This window comes from Drosophila serrata, unplaced genomic scaffold (assembly GCF_035046125.1).
Source record: "Drosophila serrata isolate PLE 108 unplaced genomic scaffold, ASM3504612v1 contig_249, whole genome shotgun sequence".
Taxonomy (NCBI): domain Eukaryota; kingdom Metazoa; phylum Arthropoda; class Insecta; order Diptera; family Drosophilidae; genus Drosophila; species Drosophila serrata.
Window position 1 is genome coordinate 1035110 of NW_028257147.1, and position 26231 is coordinate 1061340.

The following is a 26231-nucleotide window of genomic DNA, read 5'->3' on the forward strand; positions in this document are numbered from 1 at the left end:
TCCACCGATTCGTTATGCTCCGACTTATATACTAGTCAAATTCTGAAGAAGAATAACTCCACAGTTTCATTCCAATAGCTTGCTCTTAAAATTGTTCCAAAACAAATCTCGCAGGTGCATATGATTCTCAACTGGTTATAACATCCCCGGAACGAAGTGACTACTGCCGGCCGAGTCTCAGAAATGTGTTGTTTCAAAAGTTGCAAGTCATTGTTTATTAGTGTTCAAAGTTAGTAACTGATCATACATACCTCTTGGTCATGGATATTTACTAATTATAGTTACTTTCTAGTCATAGCTACTTACTAATTATAATTACTTACTTGTTATAGATACTTGCTGTTCAGAGTTACTTACTGCTCATAGCTACTTGCTGATCATAGTTAATTACTGGTCAAAGATAATTAGTGATCGTAGTTCTTTAAATCGTCCGACTGTTCCTTGGTCAGCTATATATATCCGTATATATAGTTCACCGATTTGGCATTCTCCGATTTATAAACTTGTAAAAGTATATAGAAGATTAACTGCATAGATTCATTTTAAAAGCTTGCTCCTAAATTTGTTCCCAAACGAATCTCGCACATATGTACATATGATTCTCAAGTAGTTCTGACATCCCCGGAGCGAAGTGACTTCTGCCGGCCGAGTCTCAGAAATGTGTTGTGTTAAAAAAGTTGCAAGTCATTGTTTATTAGTGTTCAAAGTTTGTAACTAATCATACATACTTACTGGTCATAGATACTTACTGATTATAATTACTTACTGGTTATATATTCTTACTAAACACAGTAATTGCAAGGCAAGGGAAGCAAAGTTTGTAGCCGATGTACATAATCATCTGAGATCTATAAGGGACCCCGCGTGTGAAAAACCTCTAAGCATTACCATCGAAGCACCTTCTACAAGTACAGACTACAATCGAATTGTTTATGTCAGTATTATAAGAAATAACTAATTAGATTAATATTCTAATTATATATACTTTGCATTTACACCTAAATTTCGTTGATGATGACTACCTAAACGTTTACTATACAAATATGTAAAAAATAACCCTCAAAGTTGATTTGTTATGGCACAAACTTCTGCCTCCCAGCTCCCACCTCTTGTCTCCTGTCGAATCTGCACCTGTATGTCCTGTCTTATGCTCATCTCACCTGTCCGACCAAGAGCACCAAGGCACGCCCGCACAATTCAATTAATGGACATTCAAATGATATAAACCAGCTGAGGCACTTTTAGTGCAGTCGAGTGCTCCGATTCATTAGCAGGCGTCCGTCCCGATTGGATTGAGGTAATGCCAGGAGAGCTCCGAAGACCGGACACAAGCCACCCCTTCTCGTCCTTTCCGGCCATGGCAACTACAACACGTGTCGTATGCCCAGTGGCAAACAACAGGTGCAGGAAGGGAAAAAAGCACCGAACACAGCCAACTCCTTGGGAACAGAAGCCAGTACACATGGAAAAATTGGGGGAAAACCAAAGGGATATTTCGATTATATGATATTCTTAATGAACTTATAATGTCTTTTCTTCATTTAAGATAAATATATATATTAAATAACTTATCTGGCAAACTTAAAAAGGTTTTAAGCCAAGTATATTTTATAGCAAAGTATTTCTCCCTCTGCACTAAAACCAACCACTTCAGGGCAACCTTGTGCCATGTATACATGTTGCCCCTGACAACCGAAAACGACAACAGATATTAGGGTTTAGTATCGGGTTTTAGGGAAAAAGTGAAAGAGTTTTGATGAAAACCGAAAGTTGGCAAACAGCGGCAATACAAGATGAGCCAGCGTACGAAATTTATTATAAATACATCGGGTGAGTTCAAAAGTTAAATATATATTAAAGAATATGAATATTAACCAAAGTATCTGTTTCTATCCAGTGGAATACTTTGCCGCCCGGCAACCGGGTTCTGAGTTGGACGAACAGACGGCCATGATACTGGAGTTCCTTGAGCAGGACGAGCACACAGTCATCGCGGCTGTGTACAATGAGGCTGAGGGCAGGATACGGTTCCATCATCGCATACCCAGTGAGGAGCTGAGCCTGCTCTTCTACAAGGTACCCCAGGTGGGACGAAGTCCAGCCAAAGGAGGTGTCTCCCCGGAGCCCCTGCTGGGCATACTGACCCTCGAAGGCGGGATGGTCAAGTCGATTTATAATTCCGTTTCACGGGTCTTCTCGCCATCCGCCAACACGGCAAGGGTAAGTGTGTGTGTGTTTGTGTGTAGAGTGTGTGTAGTCCAGTGTAATATTCCACCTGGCTAATTCCCTCACTCGGCTTAACTCTCTTACCTGTCCCAGTCTCTGTCTCTGCTGTTTTAATCGCATTTGCGCATAATTCAATCTAGTCTGCAATTTCATTTTGCCAATTATTTCAAGCCAAGCACTGGCCATCTCAGTTGTGTTCTGCCATAAATTCTTAGATCCTTTGACCAACCACTTTCAGAGCAACGAGTATGGACCGGAGTTGAGTGGAATTCTGGAGAATCTGCACCAAAACCTGGGCTCCAGTTTGGGATTGCCACAGAGCGGTGAGTTTCTGTTTCAATTTATGTAACTTAATAGTCCAAGTTTCAATTATCATTGTCATTATCCTAATATATTATCTAATTTTAATATTCTTTAGGCATTACCAGTCTGCGTGATGAGATCAAGTACTGGAAGCAGAAACTAGGCCAAAAGTCTAGCTCTCGTTTGGACCGCGAGGCCGCTCAAGTGTTTATAGGAGTTTTGGAAAATATTGAAAAGCAAATTGGGTAATAATATATAAAATAAATATTTTATATGTAATATATAACATATCCCTACAGCACCATTGACTGCGCCGATCCGACTGGTACTATCGAGGAATTCCTTGATCATGCCCACAACAATCTGGACGAACTGTGGCGTCTGCCATACAACTATCCGCAGACACGAATGACTGACCTCTTGGACATCCTGGGAAAGCGCCTGCTGGAAGTGTGTCTCAATCAGTTGCTGGCCGAGGACATCTGGAGCCTGAACTCCAGCCATGTGGGAAACCTGATGAGCCAAAGCATTGACACAGTGGACGCCTGGATCCAGCTCTGCGATTCGCTGACGCGTCTCTTCTGGCCCAACTACGTCAAGCATCCCTGGCTGGGGGAGCCGCATGTCCCCAAGCGGGGACAGCAGTTCAAGGAACGTCTCGGTGAGATCCGGAGCATTAAGCAGCTATACAAGCAGATAGCCACCCTGCTGGACGATGCCGAGCTGCAGGAGATGTTTCAGGAGCAGGCCCCCTTCACGGGTGAGTTTATTAAAAGGAGAATTTTAACATAATATAATTTTATTCATTTAAATTCCAATTCCCTGATAGACTTTAACATTTTCGACACATCCTCGCTGGGCCAGGCAAAGTGGCACAAGGCCCTGAACCACTTCGAGCAGGTCCTGCAGCCCATTGATGAGCGCATAGCTGCTGCCCTAAAGGCCCAGCTGCACCATCACCTGAGCAATCCCCGGCAGGTGATCTTCATCTTCTCCAAGTACGAGACACTTATACAGCGGCCAGCTGTCCTGGAACTGCTCACAATCGAGCGGGAGCAGTTCCTGCAGTCACTGCACATCCTGCTGCAAGACCTACGCAAGGCGATGGCGGATTCCAACATGGAACCGGACACTGGCCACCTGTCGGTCATCTGCAACGAGTGCCGCTGGTTGAAGGTGGTTCAACACCAGATCCAGGAGATTGAGAAGGTCAGCCACCTGATCAGCGGGCGAGAGGGATTCGACAAGATCAACAAGGCAGTGCAGGAGATCAAGGAGGAGACGGAGTCCCTGTTGCGGACCAACTTTGAGATCTGGTCAGGACAATGCTCCACGGCAGTGAAGAGTGGCGAGCTAAGGTGAGTTCTGGAATCCCAAAGGAATTAAATTCATGAATTTACGAACTTTTTCTTGATAGACTCCGCGACGATCAGGCCGTGGTGAAGTTCGAGAAGGAGGGGCGCCAGCTAATGCGCGTGACCTTCAACCCCAAGCTGGTGACCTTCTGCCAGGATGTGCGCGAGTTCGAGAATCTGGGCTATAATGTTCCCCTGGAACTTCGTGCCGCTGCCACCCATGCGGCCAAGTACATGTGCTATGCCAGGCGGCTTCAGCAGATCGCTACGTTCCACAACACCATCGGAGACCGGATGATTCCCTGCCAACGTCCTATAATGCTGAAGAACGCCCTCGAGTTGCAGCGCCTCGTACAGAGCGAGACCGTGGCCTGGCAGGACGAGTCATCGGTCCAACGCTATGTCGACGTCCTACAGGCGGCCGTCTCCAAACTATCAACAGACAACACACTGCTGGTGGGATATCATGAGCAGGCCAAGAGAACGGTAAGTTCTTGAATCCTATGTACAATTTTACACTACATAATTCTACATAATATAGTAGAGTTTAGTTAAAGTTTTTGAAGTTAGAATTGGAAATGTCCTCGAATCGGGCGTAGTTTTAATCTCTGAAAACTCTATTCTATCTAAATATAAATTTAAAGCCCTTAATATGCACATTTATTATAGGTTTTTATGACTCTTTCTAGGTGATGAAACTCATGTCCACGGACTTGTTCACCCAAAGTCAGATCTGGAAAGATGAGCTGCGTCATCTGCGAGAACTGGTTGCCACGCTGGAGCGTCAGGGTTATACCCATTTGGACGCCTTCAAGCTGCACTGGGATCATCAGCTATATAAGGTACTGGAATACCAGTATATCCTGGGTCTGTTGGACATGAACAACAAGCTGCCGGACATACATGTAAAGCTTCTGCTCCGCCAAAGGGAGCTCGTCTACAGTCCGCCGGAAGAGGAACTACGCGATCAGTACTTTAGTCAGCTGAGACGCTTCATCGAGCGGCCGTGCAACTTCCATGGGCTATCCGAGCACAGCCAGGAGCTGTTCAAGTCCATGGTCAGTGTGAATCGTCACCACTTTGGACCGCTTTACCAGCAGGCAGGCGAGCTGTTCGATAAGCTGGAGGACTTTAAGACTATTTGGCTGCCCTGGATCGCCCTGGGCTGTGTGGATGTGGAACAACTGTGCGGAATCCACCTGAACGAAGCTGGGGACTGGGATCGCAACTTCCGGGCCTGCAAGCACTTTAGCCAACAGCTGGCAAAGCTGCAGCAGGCCGAGGAATCCATCGATTGCATTGTGATTAATGTCCTGCCCCTTAGATCGGACATTGAGTACATTAGCCGGCGCTATTGGGAGGCTCTGGCCAATAGCCTGAGGACCGCCATCCTCACAGACATCGGGTTAATCCAGGAGTTCCTGCAGAGCGCTCTGCAGTTCCTCCAGAATGTGCCCATGGACGAGGGAAGCATCAGCCAGTCGGGGATGAAGTACGAAAAGATTATGAGCGAGATGCCGCAGGTGGCCAAGACCCTGGAGGCGGTGAGGGAGAAGGACGCCTGTCTGGCGGGTTGGTGCAAGGAGCGGGTTACCGCCCTCACAGCCATCCTGCAGCAGTGGGAGCAGCTCCAGCCGCTCCTTGAGAACCATGCGGTGATTCTGCAGCGTCAGGTGGACATGATCAAAAATCAGGCGGAGACCCAGTTGCAAAACCTCAAAAACGAGGCTGAGAAATTCCTGCTTCGATGGGAGTCAACCATATCAGAGCTGGAGGCCAACGAGAACGCCACCCTGGAGGTCTTTAAGGAACGCCGCCTTCACTGGCAGCAGTTGCAGGAGAAGAAGCAGCAATTGCTGGAGGAATGTTCCAAATTCAATATGGAATTCCCGCGCGAGATGCTGGTGCCTTTCACAGAAATCGAGGAGCAACTGGAGCAGCAGTCGAAGCAGTGGCAGGTCTACGATACCTTCCTCACCGAACTGCAGCCCATTTTGCAGGAGGAGTGGGCCATCTACCGGCGACGTCCCTATCTACTCAACGAGTTCATAGCCCGGTGGGAGGGCTCCGTGCACGCCTCCATCGATCTGCCCTCGAAGAGGATCCGGCAGCAGGTGGAGCGCCTTCAGTCGGCGCTGCCCATCCTCCAGCAGTTGCAGTCGGACTCTTTAAGCGAACGCCACTGGGCGAGGATCTTCCAGCTTCTGGGACAAGTTGATCCGAAGCCCCTGCATGCAATCCTACTGCAGGACATCATGCAGGACCTAGATGCCCTGCAAACGGCTGGCCAGGAGATTGCCAATATAGTAAGACAGGCCTCCAGCGAGCAGATTGTGAGACAGGCTCTGGTCGAGCTGGATCAGTGGTCCGTTACGGCACAACTGAAGCTGATCGCTCGCACCGATGCCGCCGGGCAGAGTGTGTCCCTGATCAAGGACTACCAGGAGGTGCTCAACAAGATCGGCGACAATCAGTCTCTGTTGCAGTCCGCGAAGAACTCGGCGGCCTTCGACAGCTTTTCGGATCAGGCAGAGCTCTGGGAGAGTCGCCTCAACACGCTGGATGCCCTGCTCAGCAGCTTAAATCACTCGCAGAGACGGTGGGTCCTAGCTATCTATATCTTAAACTATTATCTTTATTTACAATAATATATGCCAACAGCTGGGTATACCTAGAACCTGTCTTTGGCTCTGGTACCCTGCAGCAGGAGCAGGCTCTATTCAAACGAATCGATAAGGATTTTCGCTTTGTGATGCGCGAAATCGAGCTGGATCCACGTGTGACCTCGCTGACCAAGATAAACAACATCAGCACCATTGTCAGCTCCCTGGAGACACAGCTGGCCAGGTGCCAGCAGAACCTGATGAGCTACATAACCGTGAGTAAAGGCCACCCATCCAACTCCCTTTGAAAATATAAGCCCTTTTCGCAGGACAAGCGCAACTCCTTTCCCCGCTTCTACTTTCTGGGCGACGATGATCTGCTGGAGCTGCTTGGACAGGCCAGCAAGGATGCGGATGTCATACAGCGGCACATCCGTAAGCTCTTCCCTGGCTGCCACAGCCTCAGCATCCGGCCTAATCCCCGCACATCTCCGGATATCAATCAGTACAGCATCACCGCCGTGCACAGTGCCGAGGGGGATGAGCTTAAGCTAAGCCAGCCCGTCGAGATGAAAGGCAGCATTGAGGTAGGAACACTTTAAAAAATGTAGTTTGGCATCTTACAAATTATAAATTGTATTTATTATTTAAATTGGAAATCTTTAAATATTCATTTATTTCCTTCCTTTTTCCACAGCTCTGGCTAAATCAACTGGTGACCGTGGTGCAGGACACCCTGCGTGACCAGATCTACGAGTGCTACTCCAGTACCAATGGCGCCAGTGATAACCTGACTGAAAAGATCCTCCAAAGCTATGCCAGCCAGGTGCTGGCCACATCCAGGGCCCTGCACTTCACCCGCCAGGCGGAGCAGGCCATTGGCGCCATGTCTTTGGGAAAACTGCAGCAACAACTGAAAGATGAAATCTCACACCTGGCCACCTTGAAACAGAGATCTCCCAATGGAACCCTGATCAGCGTTAAGCTGAGGGCCCTACTCCTGGACCTTGTACACTACTCCAGTGTGGTGGAACAGCTTCAGAAGCACAATGTCGTCCACACCAGCGACTGGCATTGGCTGTGTCAACTGAGATACTACCTGGGTAAGGCGGGAGCCAACAATCGACAAGTGTGCGTACGCATGGTTTATGCTGAATTTGAATACGCCTACGAGTTCCTCGGGCAGGCCAGCAAGCTGGTTCACACTCGCCTCACCCACCGGTGTTATCTCATCCTCACCCAGGCCATGCACATGGGTCTGGGGGGTAATCCCTTCGGACCCGCCGGCACCGGCAAGACGGAGTGCGTCAAGGCTCTGGGAGCCATGCTGGGGCGCTTAGTGTTGGTTTTCAATTGCGATGAGGTGAGTGACGATGCACGGTTCAAAAAAAGGGCTACCGAATAGAACTTTTATTTGAAATTAAATTTAATATAATATAGTACAGAAGCCTAATGCATTTATGAGCATAACAGTTTATAATTTAAAGATACCTTTTTACCTCTGATAACTTTAATACTTTTTGTCAAGTGCATGGTAATCCCCAGCTATTCGTCATTATGCCTTGAAATGTTTGCAGAATGTGGACACCGAGTCGATGAGCCTCATCCTTACCGGGCTGGCCCGCTGCGGGGCCTGGGGCTGCTTTGATGAGTTCAACCGGCTCCAGGAGGCCACCCTCTCGTCCATCTCCATGCTGATCCAGCCCATCCAGAGCGCACTGAAGGAGCGGGCCAGCAGCGTACAGATTGGCGAGCGACAGGTGAGCAGGATGAGTTATGAAATGGATTCAAAATGAAATTGTAGCAGCAAAGAATAATGGTTTATGGTAGCTTTCCAAATGAAAAATTTATGATTTAAGAGGGATTTTTTTGGATGAAGGAGTTCTTATTTAGGAGTTAGCTTTAAATATCTTTAATAACATTACTCAAGAATCCATAAACTTTGAGCTTTGAGGCTTGAATTAATACCCAGAACATCAAGATAAAAATCGAAATAAATACGTTCCCTTACCAGGTCCAACTGAACCAGCACTGTGGCATCTTTGTGACCCTAAATCCGGCTGGAGCTGAGTACGGTGGCCGTCAGAAGCTGCCCGGGAACATCCAAGCTCTCTTCCGCCCCATTGTGATGCAGCAGCCAGAGCCTGGAGAAATCGCCCGGGTAATGCTGTTTGTCGAGGGCTTCGCCGAGGCATCCGCCATTGCATCCCGCATCGTGGAGCTCTTCGATTTGTGCGGCAAGATGCTTTCGGCCCAGCGGCACTACGATTGGGGACTCCGGGAGCTCAAGACCGTGCTCCTCGTATGCGGCGAGGCTTTGAGGAGGGGTCAATTAGCATCCTCCTCCGCCTCCGAGGAGATGTCCGTGGTGGTGCGTTGTTTGCGTTCATCCACCATGTCCAAGCTGGCCCCGCAGGATGTGTCACGATTTGAGATGCTGCTCCGGAATGTATTCCCCGAGATTGACAGCTCGCCGGCACCGGAAACCCTACTCCATCAATCGCTGACCTCGGCTTTTGGCCACCTGGGACTGTGTCGAAGTGAAAGGCAAATTGAAAAGGCTCTCCAGTTGCATGAGCAGCTCCAGAAGCGAATGGGAGTGGTCCTAGTTGGTCCGCCAGGATGTGGCAAGTCCACTATTATGGCCCTGCTTAGACAAGCTCTTAGTGGCTCCCAGCTTCGAGTGCACACCATCAGTCCGAAGTCCATGAGTCGGATTCAGCTGCTGGGTCGCCTGGATACAGATACTCGGCAGTGGCAGGATGGCGTACTCACCCACACGGCAGTGGCAGTGAATCAGGAGCCTGCCCAGGTTCATTCGTGGATCGTCTGCGATGGCAGCATCGATCCGGAGTGGATAGAGGCACTTAACTCGGTTCTGGATGATAACAAGTGAGTCATTTTTAATTATCTATTTATATTTATCTGATATATCTATAGTCGCCCTTGAAACCCAAAAACACACCCCATTAATACAACTAAAATGCATGTTTTAGCAAAACTCGCTTTTGCTGCTTATATTTCGCTCGTATTTTTCTTTTGCGCATAAATTCGTAATAATTATGTATGTATATGAATCATATCATATAGGTATACAGTTATCGTTAGTTATATTGTAGATCGTATCTTCCTAAACTTGCAAATATCGTATCGTCTATCACTTAGCGACTAAACAAAAATACATACGTACGTACAGACCTAAAAAACAGAGACAAATGCTGGAAACTAATGACGGGGAAGCCCATTAATCAATAAACTAACGTAATGCGTAACGCTTTACGGATCGTAATACGTAACGGCATTTTAAAAATGGCGTCTACTTAACATACACAGAAATGAACATGGGTGTGAGTGTGAGTGTGGAGGAAAAGAAGTTGTGAATGCGAGATAGTCCTTCGAGTTGTGATTGCCAAGGGATATAAAGAACAGCAAACAATTTTGATCAAAATATTGATGTGTATCGGAAGGAAAAATCCGATTGATTTGTCGATAAAAATACTGTAATATTACTAAAATTTTAAATATACAAAAATTAAATTTAATCTTAAAAATTTGCTTTAGTATCGACATTAACATTTTCTGTCTTGATAAGTTCGAAAAAAATCGAATACTTAAAAATTATTTAATGTTATGAAAGGTTTAAAAGTTCAGAAAGTTCGATTTCTGTTGAAATTACAAATTGATTTAATGTTATTAAACACCATTAGCAGCACAAAGTATTCTCTTCTTTATGCTTACAATTGGCCATAGGGAATTTATCACAAGATCTTAACAATAAAACATTTTATTTATAACTTTGAGACTCATGTTTGAAAGAATTATTTCTTCTTTAGAAATACTAAATTAGTATCATTATTTATGTGTGAAAAAATGGTTTTAAAAAGATTTTTGGCCAATTTAATTAGGAAAAGAACATGGTTTAGTAGCATATTTTGTGCTCGCAGGCTGGCAATTTAATACATTTAGGAGAAAAATCACATAACTTACGAAGATCACAACTCTAGGCTTCAAGCATTCGGATGTACTTAGCTGGCTAGAGAGAGAGTTGAGCTTAGGACTAAAGGCGAGTGTAAACCTCACTGCGGCGCATGTTGCTGCTGCAGTTGTTGTGGCGTCGCAGCCGGTTGCTGCTGTTGTTGCTGGTGCGTGGCAGGTGGCGGGGGCGGCAGCGGTGGCAGTGCCAGCGAGGGAGGCGGTGGTGGCGGCGGCAGCACCGTGGAACGCATGTGCTGCATGTGCGCCTGTGGAGCCATGTGCTGGAACATGCTGCAGTGCTGCTGCTGCTGCTGTTGCTGGAGATGATGTTGCTGCTGCTGCTGCTGTTGCTGCTGCTGCTGCTGCTGATGGGCGCTAAAGTGATGCTGCTGCTGCGACGCTGCTGGCTGAGTGGTATTCACATCGGGAGCCGTATGGAGTATGATCTCCGGCTCGAGATTCAGGGCCATTTCTGCATCCTCCTGTTGCTGGGGATTTCTTAGCGAGGCCAAAGCTGCCGCCTGGGCCGCGGCCATTGCAGAGGCGGACACATCCTGGCCGTACTCCTGCTTGATACCATTCGGCGGACCCGCATAAAGGGTGGCAGCACTAAGGTTCTGATGCAGGATGGGATGACAAAGCTGGGGCATCAGCGCCACACCTGCAATGGGCAAACCGGGGTGACCGAAGCTTCGGGGCGGGTACAATTGCTGCAGCTTGTTTAGCTGCTGCAGGTGCGTGGCATGAGCCGGCGGCGTGGCCAGTTGGGTTAACGTGCTGGTGGTCATGGTGCGGTTGCGCTGATGCGCCAGCTGGTGGCTCAGCTGCTGCTGCTGCTGCTGCTGCTCCTGGAGGTGCGTGGGCGGTGGCTGGTGCTGCTGCAGTGGCGTCGATTGCTGCTGCTGCTGTTGCAATTGTTGCTGCTGCTGCTGTTGCTGGGGCGCTGACTGCTGCGGTGGCGGCGGCGGCAGACCCACCTCTGGCTTTACATTCACAGGCACTGGCGGTATCATGTTCGCAAACTCCGGCGGCAGCTGCAGTGGATCCGAGACCAGCAGCCCCTTTTTCCGATCCTTCCGGATCTTGTCCCGCAGCTTCTCCAGCTGCCTGAAGGCCTCGTTGGCCCGTCGGGCCTTCTTTCTGTCCCTATCACGTTCCTGCTCCAGTCGCCTGTACTCCGGATTCATGCGCTTGATCCGCTTCCTCTCCCGATCCCGCTCCCGTTGGATCATCTTCAGTCTCAGCTCCTCTTCTGGCGTCAACTGCTAGCGGATACGGAAGATAGAGAAAAAAGGTGGAGATCATATTAAAGCACTTTGTTCCGAGCCACAGAAACTGTGGGAGTTTGTCGCAAGGTTCAGAGAGTGTCAACTGTCCCGGGATTTCCTGTTCTGCTACTACTATTACACCCCAACCCCCCCTCGTTCCTCCTCCTAAGCCTAAACCATGGGTGTGTGCGTGTGCTGTGTGTGTCGTGTATGTTTCGGGAGTTCGAGAGTGTGTGCGATGTAATTATAAAGAATATATATTGGAAAAATGCTACGTTAGCACGTCGTGCCTTCTTGCGGAATCGATCGCGCTCGCGCTCCATTCGCCGGTATTCGGGATTCAAGCGCTTGATCCGCTTCCGCTCGCGATCCCGCTCCCGCATGATGAACTTGTGGCGCGCCTCCTCCTCGGGTGTCATCAGCTGAAATGACACAGAGAGAGTGGTTTTTGGTTTGGGTTGCAAACGGCAGTCGGTTGGGTTCTTGGGTCTTGTTGTCTCGATCTCAAGCTAGTGTGTGGCTAAACGTGGTCTTAAATGATAAATGGCCATGTCCTTGCATCTTGTCTTGAAACTGTTACGGGTCCAAAGAAATTATAAAAGCGAGAAATTCTCAAATCTAATATTATTTAAAAAAAAATCGTATTATTTTCTAGACTGTTGACTCTACCCTCCGGCTGGCGTATACAATTCGGAAGCAATGTCAATTTTATTTTCGAAACGGATGATGTGAGACATGCCTCTCCCGCCACCATATCCCGCATGGGCATTGTCAACATGAGGTGGGTAAATTTTATAATTATTAAGACACATTTAATGATATTGCCTCCAAAAGCTATGACTGCTATCCCGCTGAGGAAATACTCAAGCATGAACTGTCCAAGGAACCCTATGGGGACTTGCTACAGAATTATGTAGATGGCAATTTTCGATATGCTGCGGATTGGCTGGAGAACCAGCAGTTGTTAAGGTAAATTTATAAATATTTATTATTAATAATTTTTAAAATAGGTTATATTAAAACAGCCATCTGCCTGGTATTACTCGTGCCCACCTACTCCGCTCTCTGTTGTTGCAACTGCATAATGCCCAATCTCTGGAGGAGTATGGAGCAGCCACTCTGCGGGCTCTCTTTGGCTTTATGCCCAGCGAACGTCAGCGGGAATTCGCCCAAATGATCCTAAAACACGCCAATCTCTATATAGGGAATACCAACTACGCAGAACTCACGTATTATGATAACCGAAGGAATTCCCTGGAACAGTATCCAGTGGATGCCATGGAGACGCCCGAAAAGGGCTCGCAACTCATTGTCACAGCTTATGTGAGATCCTATCTGGACATTTTGGAAAGCCTGCTCGGAGCTCAAGGCAACAAAATCTCACCCTTTATGCTCATCGGTCCCAGTGGAGCGGGGAAAACTCTGCTCCTCCAGCGAGCTGTTTTAGAAAACTCCGGTTACCAGTTGGTGACCATCAATTGCTCGAATCAACTGACACCAAGCTACATACTCCACACTCTGCGGACGCACTGCGTCACAGTGAGCGGCGTTAAGGGACGAGAGTACCGACCGAAGCTGGCCAGGCTAGTGCTTTTCATGAAGAACCTAGATCTCTGCCAGCTGGACTCTTGGGGAGCCTGCGAAGTGGTGGAGCTACTCCTGCAACTGGCCCAAAGGGGTGGCTTTTATGCCGAGAATCTGGAATGGATTGGCGTGAGCGGCTTGCAAATCTGCGCCTCCATTAGCGGCAGTGCTATGAAAATTGCACCTCGCTACTTTGCCATCAATCAGTTCGTGCGCGTTTCCCGACCCAGCAGCCAGGATATGCTGGAAATCGTTCAGCGCCGATTGGAACCTCTTCTGGGAGAGCATTTTAGAGGACGGGCAGGAGGTGGAGTCAATTTGCAGCACGTCAGCGAATCACTGATGGAGTGCTTCGAGAAGGTTTGTTGAGTGGAGAGGTCCGAGAATCTGCTAATTGACTTTGCCCCATTTTTAGCTGCAGGCAACCTTTACCGCCACCGGAGCCAGGCAGGCGCACTATCAGTTCAGCCCGAAATGCATCATGAAGCTTCTGGATGGCCTCGTCTTCTATCCCGCCAGCGATTTCAATGAGGTGGGTTTTCGAGCACTGAGGGAAAAAGTATGGAAAGTTATTGCAAAAGTCCTAAAAAATGTGTTTTTAATAATGCTTCCACTATATAAATGTTAACGAATAATGGAAACTTTCTAAGCTAAACTCGTAAAAATTTAAATATTCCTATAGCTTTTTTTTCTCAGTTTATGCGTAATCAGTTTACGAATTTGCATTCCCTTTCAGGCCCTCTACTGTGAGCTGTTGGGCATGTTCAAGGATAGACTGATTAGTGAGGAGCATGTCCAGCAATTCGAATCAATACTCAAGCAGACGATGCGCAAATACTACGGCAAGGAGGTAAGTTCGAATTGTGTGGTATTTCTTGTTGAGATTTTTCTGAATATATAAGTTTTTCCTTTCAGAAAGTATTTTTTGTGCCCAAATCACCAAAATCGCGGGGTCAGCTTTACTGCTTGAGCCATGATGAGTGGCTAGAGGAGGTACAGAGACAAGTGACCATATGCAGTAAGTACTGAATTTTAGCTACAGGGTGACGGTAAATAACATAATATAGTGAATATATAAACTAAACTATTTCCCTTAAATAAATTAAATGACGTAGGCCCCACTTATGTTCCTAAAACTATATTTTTTGATAAAAAACTAGCTAGAAACTCTTGCTCATCTTTACTCTAAATACTCCTAATTATAGATTATTTAATTATAGTTTGTTTCAAGTTCCTTTGCCAAGGAATGACCCTGTTAAAACTCTTCTTAAGATACATCATAAATGTACATGTTCTGCTCACGCATCAAAGTTAAAGTTGCAGTTTCAAGACAAGAGACATGGTTATGGTTTTTTGGGGTTTTTTCTGGGGTAATCGGGGATAACTACACTGGGCCTGGGCGTCTGCTTGCGAAACCGATCCCGCTCCCTTTCCATCTGCCGGTATTCGGGATTCAAGCGCTTGATCCGCTTCCGCTCGCGATCCCGCTCCCGCATGATGAACTTCTGGCGCGCCTCCTCCTCGGGTGTCATCCACTGAAAGTACACAGAGAAACGAGACGAAAGTATCTACTATAAGAAATCTACTTAAAAACAATACAGGATAATCACAATAAAATCATAATATTTTTAAATTTAATTTAATTCTCCCCCTTTTCTCCTTCAGATACCGAAAGCTATAGCATCACCGCACCCATTACCGAGGAGCTTTTGCATCACACAGCCAAAATGGCTCGAATTTTGGCCCGCACCGATGGCCACCTGCTGATCTTGGGCCAGTCGGGTGGACGACATCTGGATGCCATTTACACGGTGGCCACTTTGCAGGAGGCCAAGGTGGTGACCTTGCAGGGAGGCTCCTCATACGACCTCTCAGAGTTCTTTAACGATCTCAAGCTGGCCATGCAGACGGCTGCCCTGGAGCAGCAGATGAGCTATCTGCTCATCGAGCACTGCTGGCTAAGCTATGTCACGGATATCCTGAAGCCCATCGAAGCACTGCTAGAGGGCAGCGAAATCTTGGAATTGTTTGGTGACGATCTGGAGGCAGTGGCCAGCACACTAAAGCAGGCGGCTCAGCTTGAGGGATACCAGGAGTCGCTGGGAACGTACTTTATGAAGCGTAAGTAAAGGAAGGGAATTCCAGGTAATAACAATAGTTGACAATTAATATTCCTAGGTGCCCGTGAGAACCTACACATCATTTTGGTGCTAGATCCCAGTAGTGCCAGTGTACAGGACTACTTCAACACCTTTCCCGCCCTGCATCGGCAGATGGATCTCCTGTACGTAAGAGCCGAGTCCAGGGAAACCCTAGCCATGTTGCCTAAACAATTCATCGAACTCCTCAATGAATCTGTGGCCGGTGGAGGCAGTGGTCGTGGCAAGGTGCCCGTATGCAGCCACTTTGCAGACATGTCCGACGACCTGCCACCGGATCAAGCTTCCCAAAGGTTCCTCCAACTTATCCGGAGCTACTTCCACATGTACAGCAATGCAGCCAACGAGATCGATCAGAGATTGGGTAAGCTACAATTGGGTGTAGATAAGCTGGCCTCGGCTCATGCTCTGGTGGATACCCTAAAGTCCAATGCCGCTGCCCAGGAGCAGGCGCTCGGCGAGAAACGGCGGCTGGCCAACGATGCCCTAGAGATGATCTCGGCCACCATGAGGAATGCCAACGAGCAGAAGTCCAGCATGTTGGAGCTGAAGCAAGAGACCCAGAAGAGCAGCGAACAATTGAAGCTGCGGCAAAAGGAAATCCAACAGGAATTGGCCGAAGTGGAACCGATCCTGGCCGAGGCCAGCAATGCAGTGGGTCAGATCAAGTCCGAGGCCCTCAGCGAAATAAGATCCCTGAGAGCACCGCCCGAGGCAGTGAGGGACATCTTGGAGGGCGTGCTCCGGCTGATGGGCATCAGAGACACTTCGTGGAACAGCATGAAAACCTTTCTGGCCAAGCGGGGCGTAAAAGAGGACATCAGGTCCTTGGATCCCGCTCGAATTAGTCCTGAAAACTGCGAGGCGGTGGAGAGATTGCTCCTCGCCAAGGGAGATTCCTACGAATCGAAGAACGCCAAACGTGCCTCGGCAGCCGCTGCTCCCTTGGCTGCCTGGGTGCAGGCCAGTGTCCGCTACTCCAGAGTAATCCAGAGCATCAAGCCCCTCGAGCGGGAGCAGAACGAGCTCCAGAAGAACCTGAACGCAGCCGAGGATGAGATGCAAGAGCTGGCCAGCGGGCTGGACGATGTGGATAAGAGGGTTAAGCAGTTGTCTGCAAAATTGCAGACCTACACCCAGGAGGCAGCGGTGCTCGAGCTGAAACTCCAAGAGGCCAGCGGAACCTTGCAGGCAGCGGAGCTCCTGGTGGGTAAGCTGAGTGCGGAATATGCCACATGGAGTGAACAGCTGGCGGAGCTAAAGAAGGCCCACAAAACTTTAGATGCAAAGACCCTATTGATAGCCATTGCTGTTAACTACTATGCGGGATTGGGTCTGGAACAGAGAAGGTGAGTGAATAAAGAGTTAAATCTAGGATTACATTATTATTTCCCGCTTAGCTCCTCCCTGAAACGCCTGGCCGTAGAATTTCGTCTGTCACCGGACTTCAATCTTCGGGAATCTATGCTCACGGAACAGCAGCAAATCATCTGGGAGAGCCAGGGTTTAGCCCGGGATGCCCAGATAATAGAGAGCGCTGCCCTGCTGGGGGAGATGCTCTCCCTACCCTATGGAGCCTGTCCCATTCCCCTGCTTCTGGATCCCACGCAAACGGCTGCCCAGTGGCTAATGGCTCATCTCAAGGGCAGTGGCAGAGCCTGCGAGATGACCACTCATGGCAATGAAAGGTTGGCCTATCAACTAGAGCTGGCTGTGCGCTTTGGAAAGACTCTACTTGTCACCGACTGTGAACAGCTGCGTCCGCCCATCCTGCAACTTCTGCAGGGTCACATTTACGTGCGATTTAATAAGAGACAACTAGCCATTGGTTCCAAGCTAGTGGATCTCCACGAGGCTTTCCAATTGGTGCTGATCAGTAAATCGCATCGCTTGGATCTACCCGAGGAGCAGAGAAGTCAACTTAATCTTCTGAGATTCACAGTAACTGCCGCTGGACTGGCCGATCAGCTAATGTCCAAGGCTATCGTTCTAAAGAATGCGGAGCTTGAGCAACAGAGGATTGAGTTGCTGCAAAAGGAGGGAGATCTCCTGAAACAACGAATGGATATGCAGGATAAGCTGCTGGAGCAACTCTCGAAATCAGAGGGCGACATTCTGCGGAATGAACAGCTTTTGTCCACCTTGAATGAGGTGAAGCAGAGCAGCGCCCAGATCGATGAGGCTCTGAAGCAGAGCGGAAGGATTAAGGAGACTCTGCTATCCCAATTCGGTTCTTTAAGGGAACTCTGCGCCCGGGCTTCTTCATTCTACGCCGGTCTCATACAAGGCTATGAGCTATCCGCTCTGGTTTTCATCGAACTCTTTCTGGGAGCACTCTCCAAAAACCAGCGGGAGGACGCCAAGGTGTACGAATTGCTGGTAAGGAGTGTCTACACGAACCTGGCCAGAGCTACGCCCAGGGACAGTCAGCTAGCCCTATCCCTGTGGGTCTGTCATCAGGCCTATCCCGACAAGTTGAACTCCAAGGAGTGGGAGCTGTTCGTAAACAACTTTATGGGCAGCTCGGATGGCAGCATGCTCCTAAGTCAGATGGGAAAACTACCCGATTGCATGACTAAGGAGGCGCAACTAAAGCTGGCCATGCTCCTACAATTGTTTCCGGATCTACGAGGCAAACTCCAGCTGGATAAGGACTACATCTGGCGGGGATTCATTGAGGCACAAGCTGATGACGTTCTGCGTATGTTAAGAGTAGCAGTTTAATTAATTAATTCTCCCTTATAGCATATCTATATTTACAGCTGCCCTGGGTTCGAGCTTCCAGCGCGTGCTCATTGCCCAGATCTTCAGGCCGGACTTGATGCTCCAACAACTGCGCCGAGTGAGCAGCGATTTACTGGGAATTTCACCTGATGCCTCAACCCAACCATCAGTGGAGCAATTGCTGCAGCAAAGCAGCTGTGACCGCCCCATTCTGATGATAAGCCAGGCCGAGAATGATCCCACCACCGAATTGAGAAAGTGGAGCAATCAAAAGTACAGGGAAATGGCCATTGGAAAGGGTTCCGAAAAGCGAGTTCTTGCAGAGGTGCGACAAGCCGCCATCGATGGCCACTGGTTGTGTGTGAAGAATGTTCACTTGGTGCCCGAATTCCTAACGCAAATGGAGAGGGAACTGAGTGAGATGCAAAAGACCAAAGAGTTCCGTTTGTGGTTGCTCTGCGAGTCCACAGAAGGTTTCTCCGAGTCAGCCATCTTTAAGTGCCTGAAGGTGCGATATGAACAGCCCAAGGGACTCAAGCAGATCGTGATGCGTTTGGTGCAGAATTACGCCGCCGAACAGGATCAGAGTGTGAGAAACCAGCCGAAAAGCCTCAAGATGCGCTTGGTGTACTTCATCCTAACGGCGGTCCTACAGCAACGGCGTCAATTCATACCCCAGGGTTGGTCCAAGTACTACGAATTCGGTGAGGCGGACCTTAAGGCTGCTCTGGGAATCCTCAAATGGTTGGATCCGCACCTCAACTCGGGCAAATGCGACTGGCTTCTACTGCAGCGTCTGAGCGAGGCGTTGGCCTTTGGCGGACGCGTCAGCAATATGAGAGACTTGGAGATCTTGAGGAGCTATTTGAATCAGTTCTGCTGTGCCGAAGTTTTAAGCAATCGCTGGTCACCTCTCGGACTGTCATCCCTATCCATACCTACGAGTAACCAGCTGCAGGACTACTACGCAGCCTTGGAGAAGCTGCCCGACCAGGATGAGCCCAGTATGTACGGTTTGGCCAGTCAGGCGCAGCAGCAAAGGGAAATCGAGCAGGCCAAGAAAGTAATCAAGGAACTACGGAGCCTGCACTATGGCAGAGGAATGGATGGAAATGCTGGAGGTGAGGGAGAAACCCGGGCAGCAGCACACCACCTCATTACTGATCGTCAGAAGCTGGAGCAGCAAATTAAGCCCTTACTAAATCTGTGGAGGAAGCTGGCTGGCTCTTGTACCATAGCCCAGACGGTCAAGGAGGCAACAAGGGATGCTGGAGACTCGCCTTGGGCATTGTTTGTCCTCGCCGAGTTGAAAGTGGGCGCCGAACTCTACCGCACTGTGCACCAAACACTCTCCCAGATGCATGCCTGGCTCAAAGACTCCCAGGACACAGTGGACGCCAGCACTCTGAGGGCTCTGGCCGAGCAGCAGGTAAGTTTGAACGGAAAGAAAAAGGTTTATTTAATTAAAATTCATCAACTTAGATCCCCGCCATTTGGCTTAAATTGTGGTGTGGTCCGGGCAGCACCAGTGCCGTGGACTTTCTGAGAGCCCTTATAGTGCGAGCTCAGGCTGCCGAACAGCGTTTTCGGGAGCAAATCAGCCTGGATTTTGGAGATGAAATCAATCTGATCCATGTCTTTAACTGTGAGAACCTGTTGGCCTGCCTCAAATTGCTGCAATCTCGCAAGACGGGAGTTTCCTCCGAACGAATGGAGCTTAAAACTTGTGGCCTGGAAAATTCGGAAGCAGATTCCTCAACGGTAATCCTCAAGCTGGCCCCTCTAAAGGTGAGTTTGGAATTTTATAATCTTTAAAATTTTTATGCGGATTTATGGCATTGAAGATACTTTCAAATAGTGAAGGAATTTAATAATTTAAATTGGGTTTATAAGGTATAGATAGTTCGGATCACAAAGGCAGTAGTTACTGAAGACAATTGGGAGTTTAATACCTTGATTGTTAAGTTTCAGGACGGGATTTCCAACTACACATAGGTTTATCACAACAATATAAAAGTATCTTCTTAGTTTAAAAAAGAATCTGTAAGCTACACACACATATAGCTTCCTCCTTTAGTTTTTTTTTTGGGAAATAGGGAAACATGTCCCCCCGCCAGGCCCCTTTCACTGTCGCCCTGCCCCCGTCCCCCCCTAATTTCTCAACGCTCTGGCTTCTGTGCGTCGTCTCCTCCGTCTCTTTGTGTCTTACCTTCCCCATTTTAGCCATAAAGTGCGTCTCCATCCGGCCCTTGGTGCCTACTCCCTGTGACCCGAGTAGGTTATCCTCTTCCGGCTATCCTGTTCCGTTTACCGCATCGAAGGGAGTTGCGAAATTGGTTTCCTTCTGTCCTTTTCAGTTTTTCACGCCGCTTTTTTTTTTGTTTTCATTTGATTGACATTCCGGCACAGTAGCGCTGACACTATCTCGATATCGGTATATCGATTTATTAGCTCTGTCCGGCACTATCGATTGTTTCCTGACCATCGAAGCTGTGCTATATATATATATTGTTTTAAGATTTTCATTTCATTTGTGCAGGATATTTGAAATTGTTCTTAAATGGAATATCTTAATATTCATTGTTTTTACTAAAAGATTAATTCAAACGTGCCATTTAAAAAGTGAACAAGCTCTAATAGGTGGAAATCATTGCTAATGGAAACATAGAAACATCGCTTGGTGAACAGTTTTGGTGGAAGACATGGCTTAAAATATGTTTATTCCATTTCAGATTGATGGCGCCAAGAGTGGAATGGAAAAATCCAAACCCTTTTTCGTTGGCTACAAAATTAAAGAGCTGGCTGAGCAGGTGTCGTTGGGATCCTCGAAATATGGCAAAAATGCTCTATATCCTGCCCAAAGAAGCGAATCAAATCCAAAATTGCCGCTATACTCCCGCAGCAGTCGGGACAAATTAATCTGTCAACTCAATGTGGATATACTGGCAGGAACACCAGAGCAGATTCTTCTGGCTGGAACCGCGCTGATCGTCGAAGATTTTTAGATTTAATAATATGCATATGTATTGGAAATATGTTTTAGGAATATACTAGAGAAGCAGATTTATATATAATTGTATTTTTATGTGTTTAATTTTACATTAATTATTATAAAAACGAGAATTATAATAAAAAAATACCATAATATAGCTGCCTTATTTTTAATTTGAATTTAAATACACGGTAACTACCCGCCAAACAACATCTGCTAAATTGGTCTAAGTCTGGTTGAAGTCTGCGCTACTCCGATTAGTTCACAAACCTAGATGGCGATAGTAATGATTGGACCAGTCGCTTGCTGCTGCCTTTTGTTCGCTTGGTACCCCAAATCGGGAAATGGACAATTTTCTCGGCGACATCTCACCAGCCACCACTGACGCCAATTTAGCTATTTTTGCTAAAGGGTGGTATTGTGTCCTGACTTACAACCAGTGATGCAAACTTTGCTATTTTCCACTTTTGGAAGGAAATCTCATCTAACTTGCCAGAAGAGATCCCCATCTCTCTATTTTGGATTGTTGGGAGAAAATGGAGGGATGGGAGATTATAGCCAATTGCCACAAGAATTGCAAAATACTTTAATCTTTACATCTACCGCTACCTGGATCTTTAAATCAAAATCTGCAACTTTTGTAATCGCCACCTATTGATAATTAATTAAAACAAAGTTTACAAACCAGCCTGAAAGTATGTTAGAATTTGGTTTTCTCCATTGTAGTGTCAAAAAAATCCGCTTCAAAACTTTGTTAAGCTAACGCCATCGGCATCTGTAAAACAATAAGCACCTAAAACCATGTAGAACCATTTTTATTTAAAATGACTTTAATTTTACAATCGTTTTTATTATTATTAATATTATTATACCTAAAAATAAATCTAGTTAATTTTAGATTACTTTCCCTCCACTGTAATTACCACTCCACAGATAATAAAAGTCAAAAACAATGGCCTCAAACTGTGTTAACTGGAATTTACCAAGAAATCAACATTATAAGAAACATTATAGCAAAATACAATGGTATGCAGATTTATTAACTGAATAAAAACTAACATGGGAACGCTTTCCGAATTGAAATTAATGCTGTTTTGGCTTAGTTATGAATTTTTTAAACTTTGATTTTCCTAAAAAATTGTCTTATACAAATGTTTATGAATGTCGCCAAAGAATGGCATTAACATTTGGTCAAAAGTTTAACTATATTTTGTATGCAGATTTATAAACAGAATCAAAACGAACATAGAACCGCTTTCCGAACTAAAATTAATCCCGTTTTAGCTTACTTATGACTTTTTTAAATTTTGATTTGTCCGAAAAATGTCTTATAAAAAGTTCATGAATGTCGTCAAAACATGGGATTATACTTTCAGTCCGAAGCTTCAAATTCAGTGAAGAAGTCGTTTCCGACCCTATAAATCATATATATTCTTGATCAGGATCAACAGCGGAATCGTTCTAGCCATGTCCGGTTGAAAAATAAATTTTCACAATTTTTGCCATTTTTTGAAAAAACGATAAGGGGTTACATCATTAAAATTGTCAAAAATTGATAAAAAATTGATTCTTTTAAAACTTTATATTTGGTATGCAGATTTATTAACTGAATAAAAACTAACATGGGAATGCTTTCCGAATTGAAATTAATGCTGTTTTGGCTTAGTTATGAATTTTTTAAACTTTGATTTTCCTAAAAAATTGTCTTATACAAATGTTTATGAATGTCGCCAAAGAATGGCATTAACATTTGGTAAAAAGTTTAACTATAATTTTGTATGCAGATTTATAAACAGAATCAAAACGAACATAGAATCGTTTTCCGAATTAAAATTAATGCTGTTTTAGCTTAGTTATGACTTTTTTAAATTTTCATTTGTCCGAAAAATGTCTTATAAAAAGTTCATGAATGTCGGTAAAAAATGGGATTATACTTTTAGTCCGAAGCTTCAAATTCAGTGAAGGAGTCGTTTCCGACCCTATAAATCATATATATTCTTGATCAGGATCAACAGCGGAATCGTTCTAGCCATGTCCGGTTGAAAAAAAAATTTTCACAATTTTTGCCATTTTTTGAAAAAACGATAATTACATCATTAAAATTGTCAAAAATTGATAAAAAATTGATTCTTTTAAAACTTTATATTTGGTATGCAGATTTATTAACTGAATAAAAACTAACATGGGAATGCTTTCCGAATTGAAATTAATGCTGTTTTGGCTTAGTTATGAATTTTTTAAACTTTGATTTTCCTATAAAATTGTCTTATACAAATGTTTATGAATGTCGCCAAAGAATGGCATTAACATTTGGTCAAAAGTTTAACTGTATTTTGTATGCAGATTTATAAACAGAATCAAAACGAACATAGAACCGCTTTCCGAATTAAAATTAATGCTGTTTTAGCTTAGTTATGACTTTTTTAAATTTTGATTTGTCCGAAAAATGTCTTATAAAAAGTTCATGAATGTCGTCAAAACATGGGATTATACTTTTAGTCCGAAGCTTCAAATTCAGTGAAGGAGTCGTTTCCGACCCTATAAATCATATATATTCTTGATCAGGATCAACAGCGGAATCGTTCTAGCCATGTCCGGTTGAAAAATAAATTTTCACAATTTTTGCCATTTTTTGAAAAAACGATAAGGGGTTACATCATTAAAATTGTCAAAAATTGATAAAAAATTGATTCTTTTAAAACTTTATATTTGGTATGCAGATTTATTAACTGAATAAAAACTAACATGGGAATGCTTTCCGAATTGAAATTAATGCTGTTTTGGCTTAGTTATGAATTTTTTAAACTTTGATTTTCCTAAAAAATTGTCTTATACAAATGTTTATGAATGTCGCCAAAGAATGGCATTAACATTTGGTCAAAAGTTTAACTATATTTTGTATGCAGATTTATAAACAGAATCAAAACGAACATAGAACCGTTTTCCGAATTAAAATTAATGCTGTTTTAGCTTAGTTATGACTTTTTTAAATTTTGATTTGTCCGAAAAATGTCTTATAAAAAGTTCATGAATGTCGGTAAAAAATGGGATTATACTTTTAGTCCGAAGCTTCAAATTCAGTGAAGGAGTCGTTTCCGACCCTATAAATCATATATATTCTTGATCAGGATCAACAGCGGAATCGTTCTAGCCATGTCCGGTTGAAAAATAAATTTTCACAATTTTTGCCATTTTTTGAAAAAACGTAAGGGGTTACATCATTAAAATTGTCAAAAATGGATAAAAAATTGATTCTTTTAAAACTTTATATTTGGTATGCAGATTTATTAACTGAATAAAAACTAACATGGGAATGCTTTCCGAATTGAAATTAATGCTGTTTTGGCTTAGTTATGAATTTTTTAAACTTTGATTTTCCTAAAAAATTGTCTTATACAAATGTTTATGAATGTCGCCAAAGAATGGCATTAACATTTGGTCAAAAGTTTAACTGTATTTTGTATGCAGATTTATAAACAGAATCAAAACGAACGTAGAACCGCTTTCCGAATTAAAATTAATGCTGTTTTAGCTTAGTTATGACTTTTTTAAATTTTGATTTCTCCGAAAAATGTCTTATAAAAAGTTCATGAATGTCGTCAAAACATGGGATTATACTTTTAGTCCGAAGCTTCAAAATCAGTGAAGGAGTCGTTTCCGACCCTATAAATCATATATATTCTTGATCAGGATCAACAGCGGAATCGTTCTAGCCATGTCCGGTTGAAAAATAAATTTTCACAATTTTTGCCATTTTTTGAAAAAACGATAAGGGGTTACATCATTAAAATTGTCAAAAATTGATAAAAAATTGATTCTTTTAAAACTTTATATTTGGTATGCAGATTTATTAACTGAATAAAAACTAACATGGGAATGCTTTCCGAATTGAAATTAATGCTGTTTTGGCTTAGTTATGAATTTTTTAAATTTTGATTTTCCTAAAAAATTGTCTTATACAAATGTTTATGAATGTCGCCAAAGAATGGCATTAACATTTGGTCAAAAGTTTAACTGTATTTTGTATGCAGATTTATGGTATAAACAGAATCAAAACGAACATAGAACCGCTTTCCGAATTAAAATTAATGCTGTTTTAGCTTAGTTATGACTTTTTTAAATTTTCATTTGTCCGAAAAATGTCTTATAAAAAGTTCATGAATGTCGTCAAAACATGGGATTATACTTTTAGTCCGAAGCTTCAAATTCAGTGAAGGAGTCGTTTCCGACCCTATAAATCATATATATTCTTGATCAGGATCAACAGCGGAATCGTTCTAGCCATGTCCGGTTGAAAAATAAATTTTCACAATTTTTGCCATTTTTTGAAAAAACGATAAGGGGTTACATCATTAAAATTGTCAAAAATTGATAAAAAATTGATTCTTTTAAAACTTTATATTTGGTATGCAGATTTATTAACTGAATAAAAACTAACATGGGAATGCTTTCCGAATTGAAATTAATGCTGTTTTGGCTTAGTTATGAATTTTTTAAATTTTGATTTTCCTAAAAAATTGTCTTATACAAATGTTTATGAATGTCGCCAAAGAATGGCATTAACATTTGGTCAAAAGTTTAACTGTATTTTGTATGCAGATTTATAAACAGAATCAAAACGAACGTAGAACCGCTTTCCGAATTAAAATTAATGCTGTTTTAGCTTAGTTATGACTTTTTTAAATTTTGATTTCTCCGAAAAATGTCTTATAAAAAGTTCATGAATGTCGTCAAAACATGGGATTATACTTTTAGTCCGAAGCTTCAAATTCAGTGAAGGAGTCGTTTCCGACCCTATAAATCATATATATTCTTGATCAGGATCAACAGCGGAATCGTTCTAGCCATGTCCGGTTGAAAAATAAATTTTCACAATTTTTGCCATTTTTTGAAAAAACGATAAGGGGTTACATCATTAAAATTGTCAAAAATTGATAAAAAATTGATTCTTTTAAAACTTTATATTTGGTATGCAGATTTATTAACTGAATAAAAACTAACATGGGAATGCTTTCCGAATTGAAATTAATGCTGTTTTGGCT

General features: G+C 44.6%; 2 protein-coding genes across 9 annotated transcripts in view; one reads left to right on the forward strand and one right to left on the reverse strand.

Moving 5' to 3' along the window:
- The first annotated feature begins 1546 nt into the window (after positions 1-1546).
- Positions 1547-21342, forward strand: btv (dynein cytoplasmic heavy chain beethoven). Its single transcript, XM_086832408.1, has 25 exons — positions 1547-1830; positions 1898-2220; positions 2465-2549; positions 2645-2774; positions 2829-3289; positions 3359-3887; positions 3947-4370; positions 4574-6483; positions 6546-6762; positions 6817-7074; positions 7185-7850; positions 8065-8247; positions 8502-9379; positions 12386-12511; positions 12565-12699; positions 12756-13674; positions 13730-13846; positions 14051-14164; positions 14230-14332; positions 14980-15435; positions 15493-16822; positions 16874-18174; positions 18236-19626; positions 19680-19985; positions 20930-21342. The coding sequence occupies exons 1-25, from the start codon at positions 1794-1796 to the stop codon at positions 21200-21202; spliced, it is 12672 nt and encodes a 4223-aa protein (XP_086688534.1). The 5' UTR covers positions 1547-1793; the 3' UTR covers positions 21203-21342.
- LOC110187484 (uncharacterized) overlaps positions 9472-26231 on the reverse strand; it is a 115111-nt gene continuing 98351 nt past the window's right edge. The window contains exons 1-4 of one of the 8 annotated variants that reach the window (XM_020956874.2): positions 20407-20646; positions 14703-14849; positions 12021-12152; positions 9472-11724 (exon numbers count right to left, since the gene is read on the reverse strand). In XM_020956874.2, the coding sequence (XP_020812533.2) occupies positions 10564-11724; positions 12021-12152; positions 14703-14849; positions 20407-20439 (1473 nt within the window). In that variant the 5' untranslated portion in view covers positions 20440-20646 and the 3' untranslated portion in view covers positions 9472-10563. Of the gene's footprint in view, positions 11728-12005; positions 12205-14661; positions 14850-20406; positions 20653-26231 lie in introns of those variants that run through there. The other 7 variants (XM_020956873.2, XM_020956872.2, XM_020956871.2 and 4 more) reach the window with 7 other exon arrangements.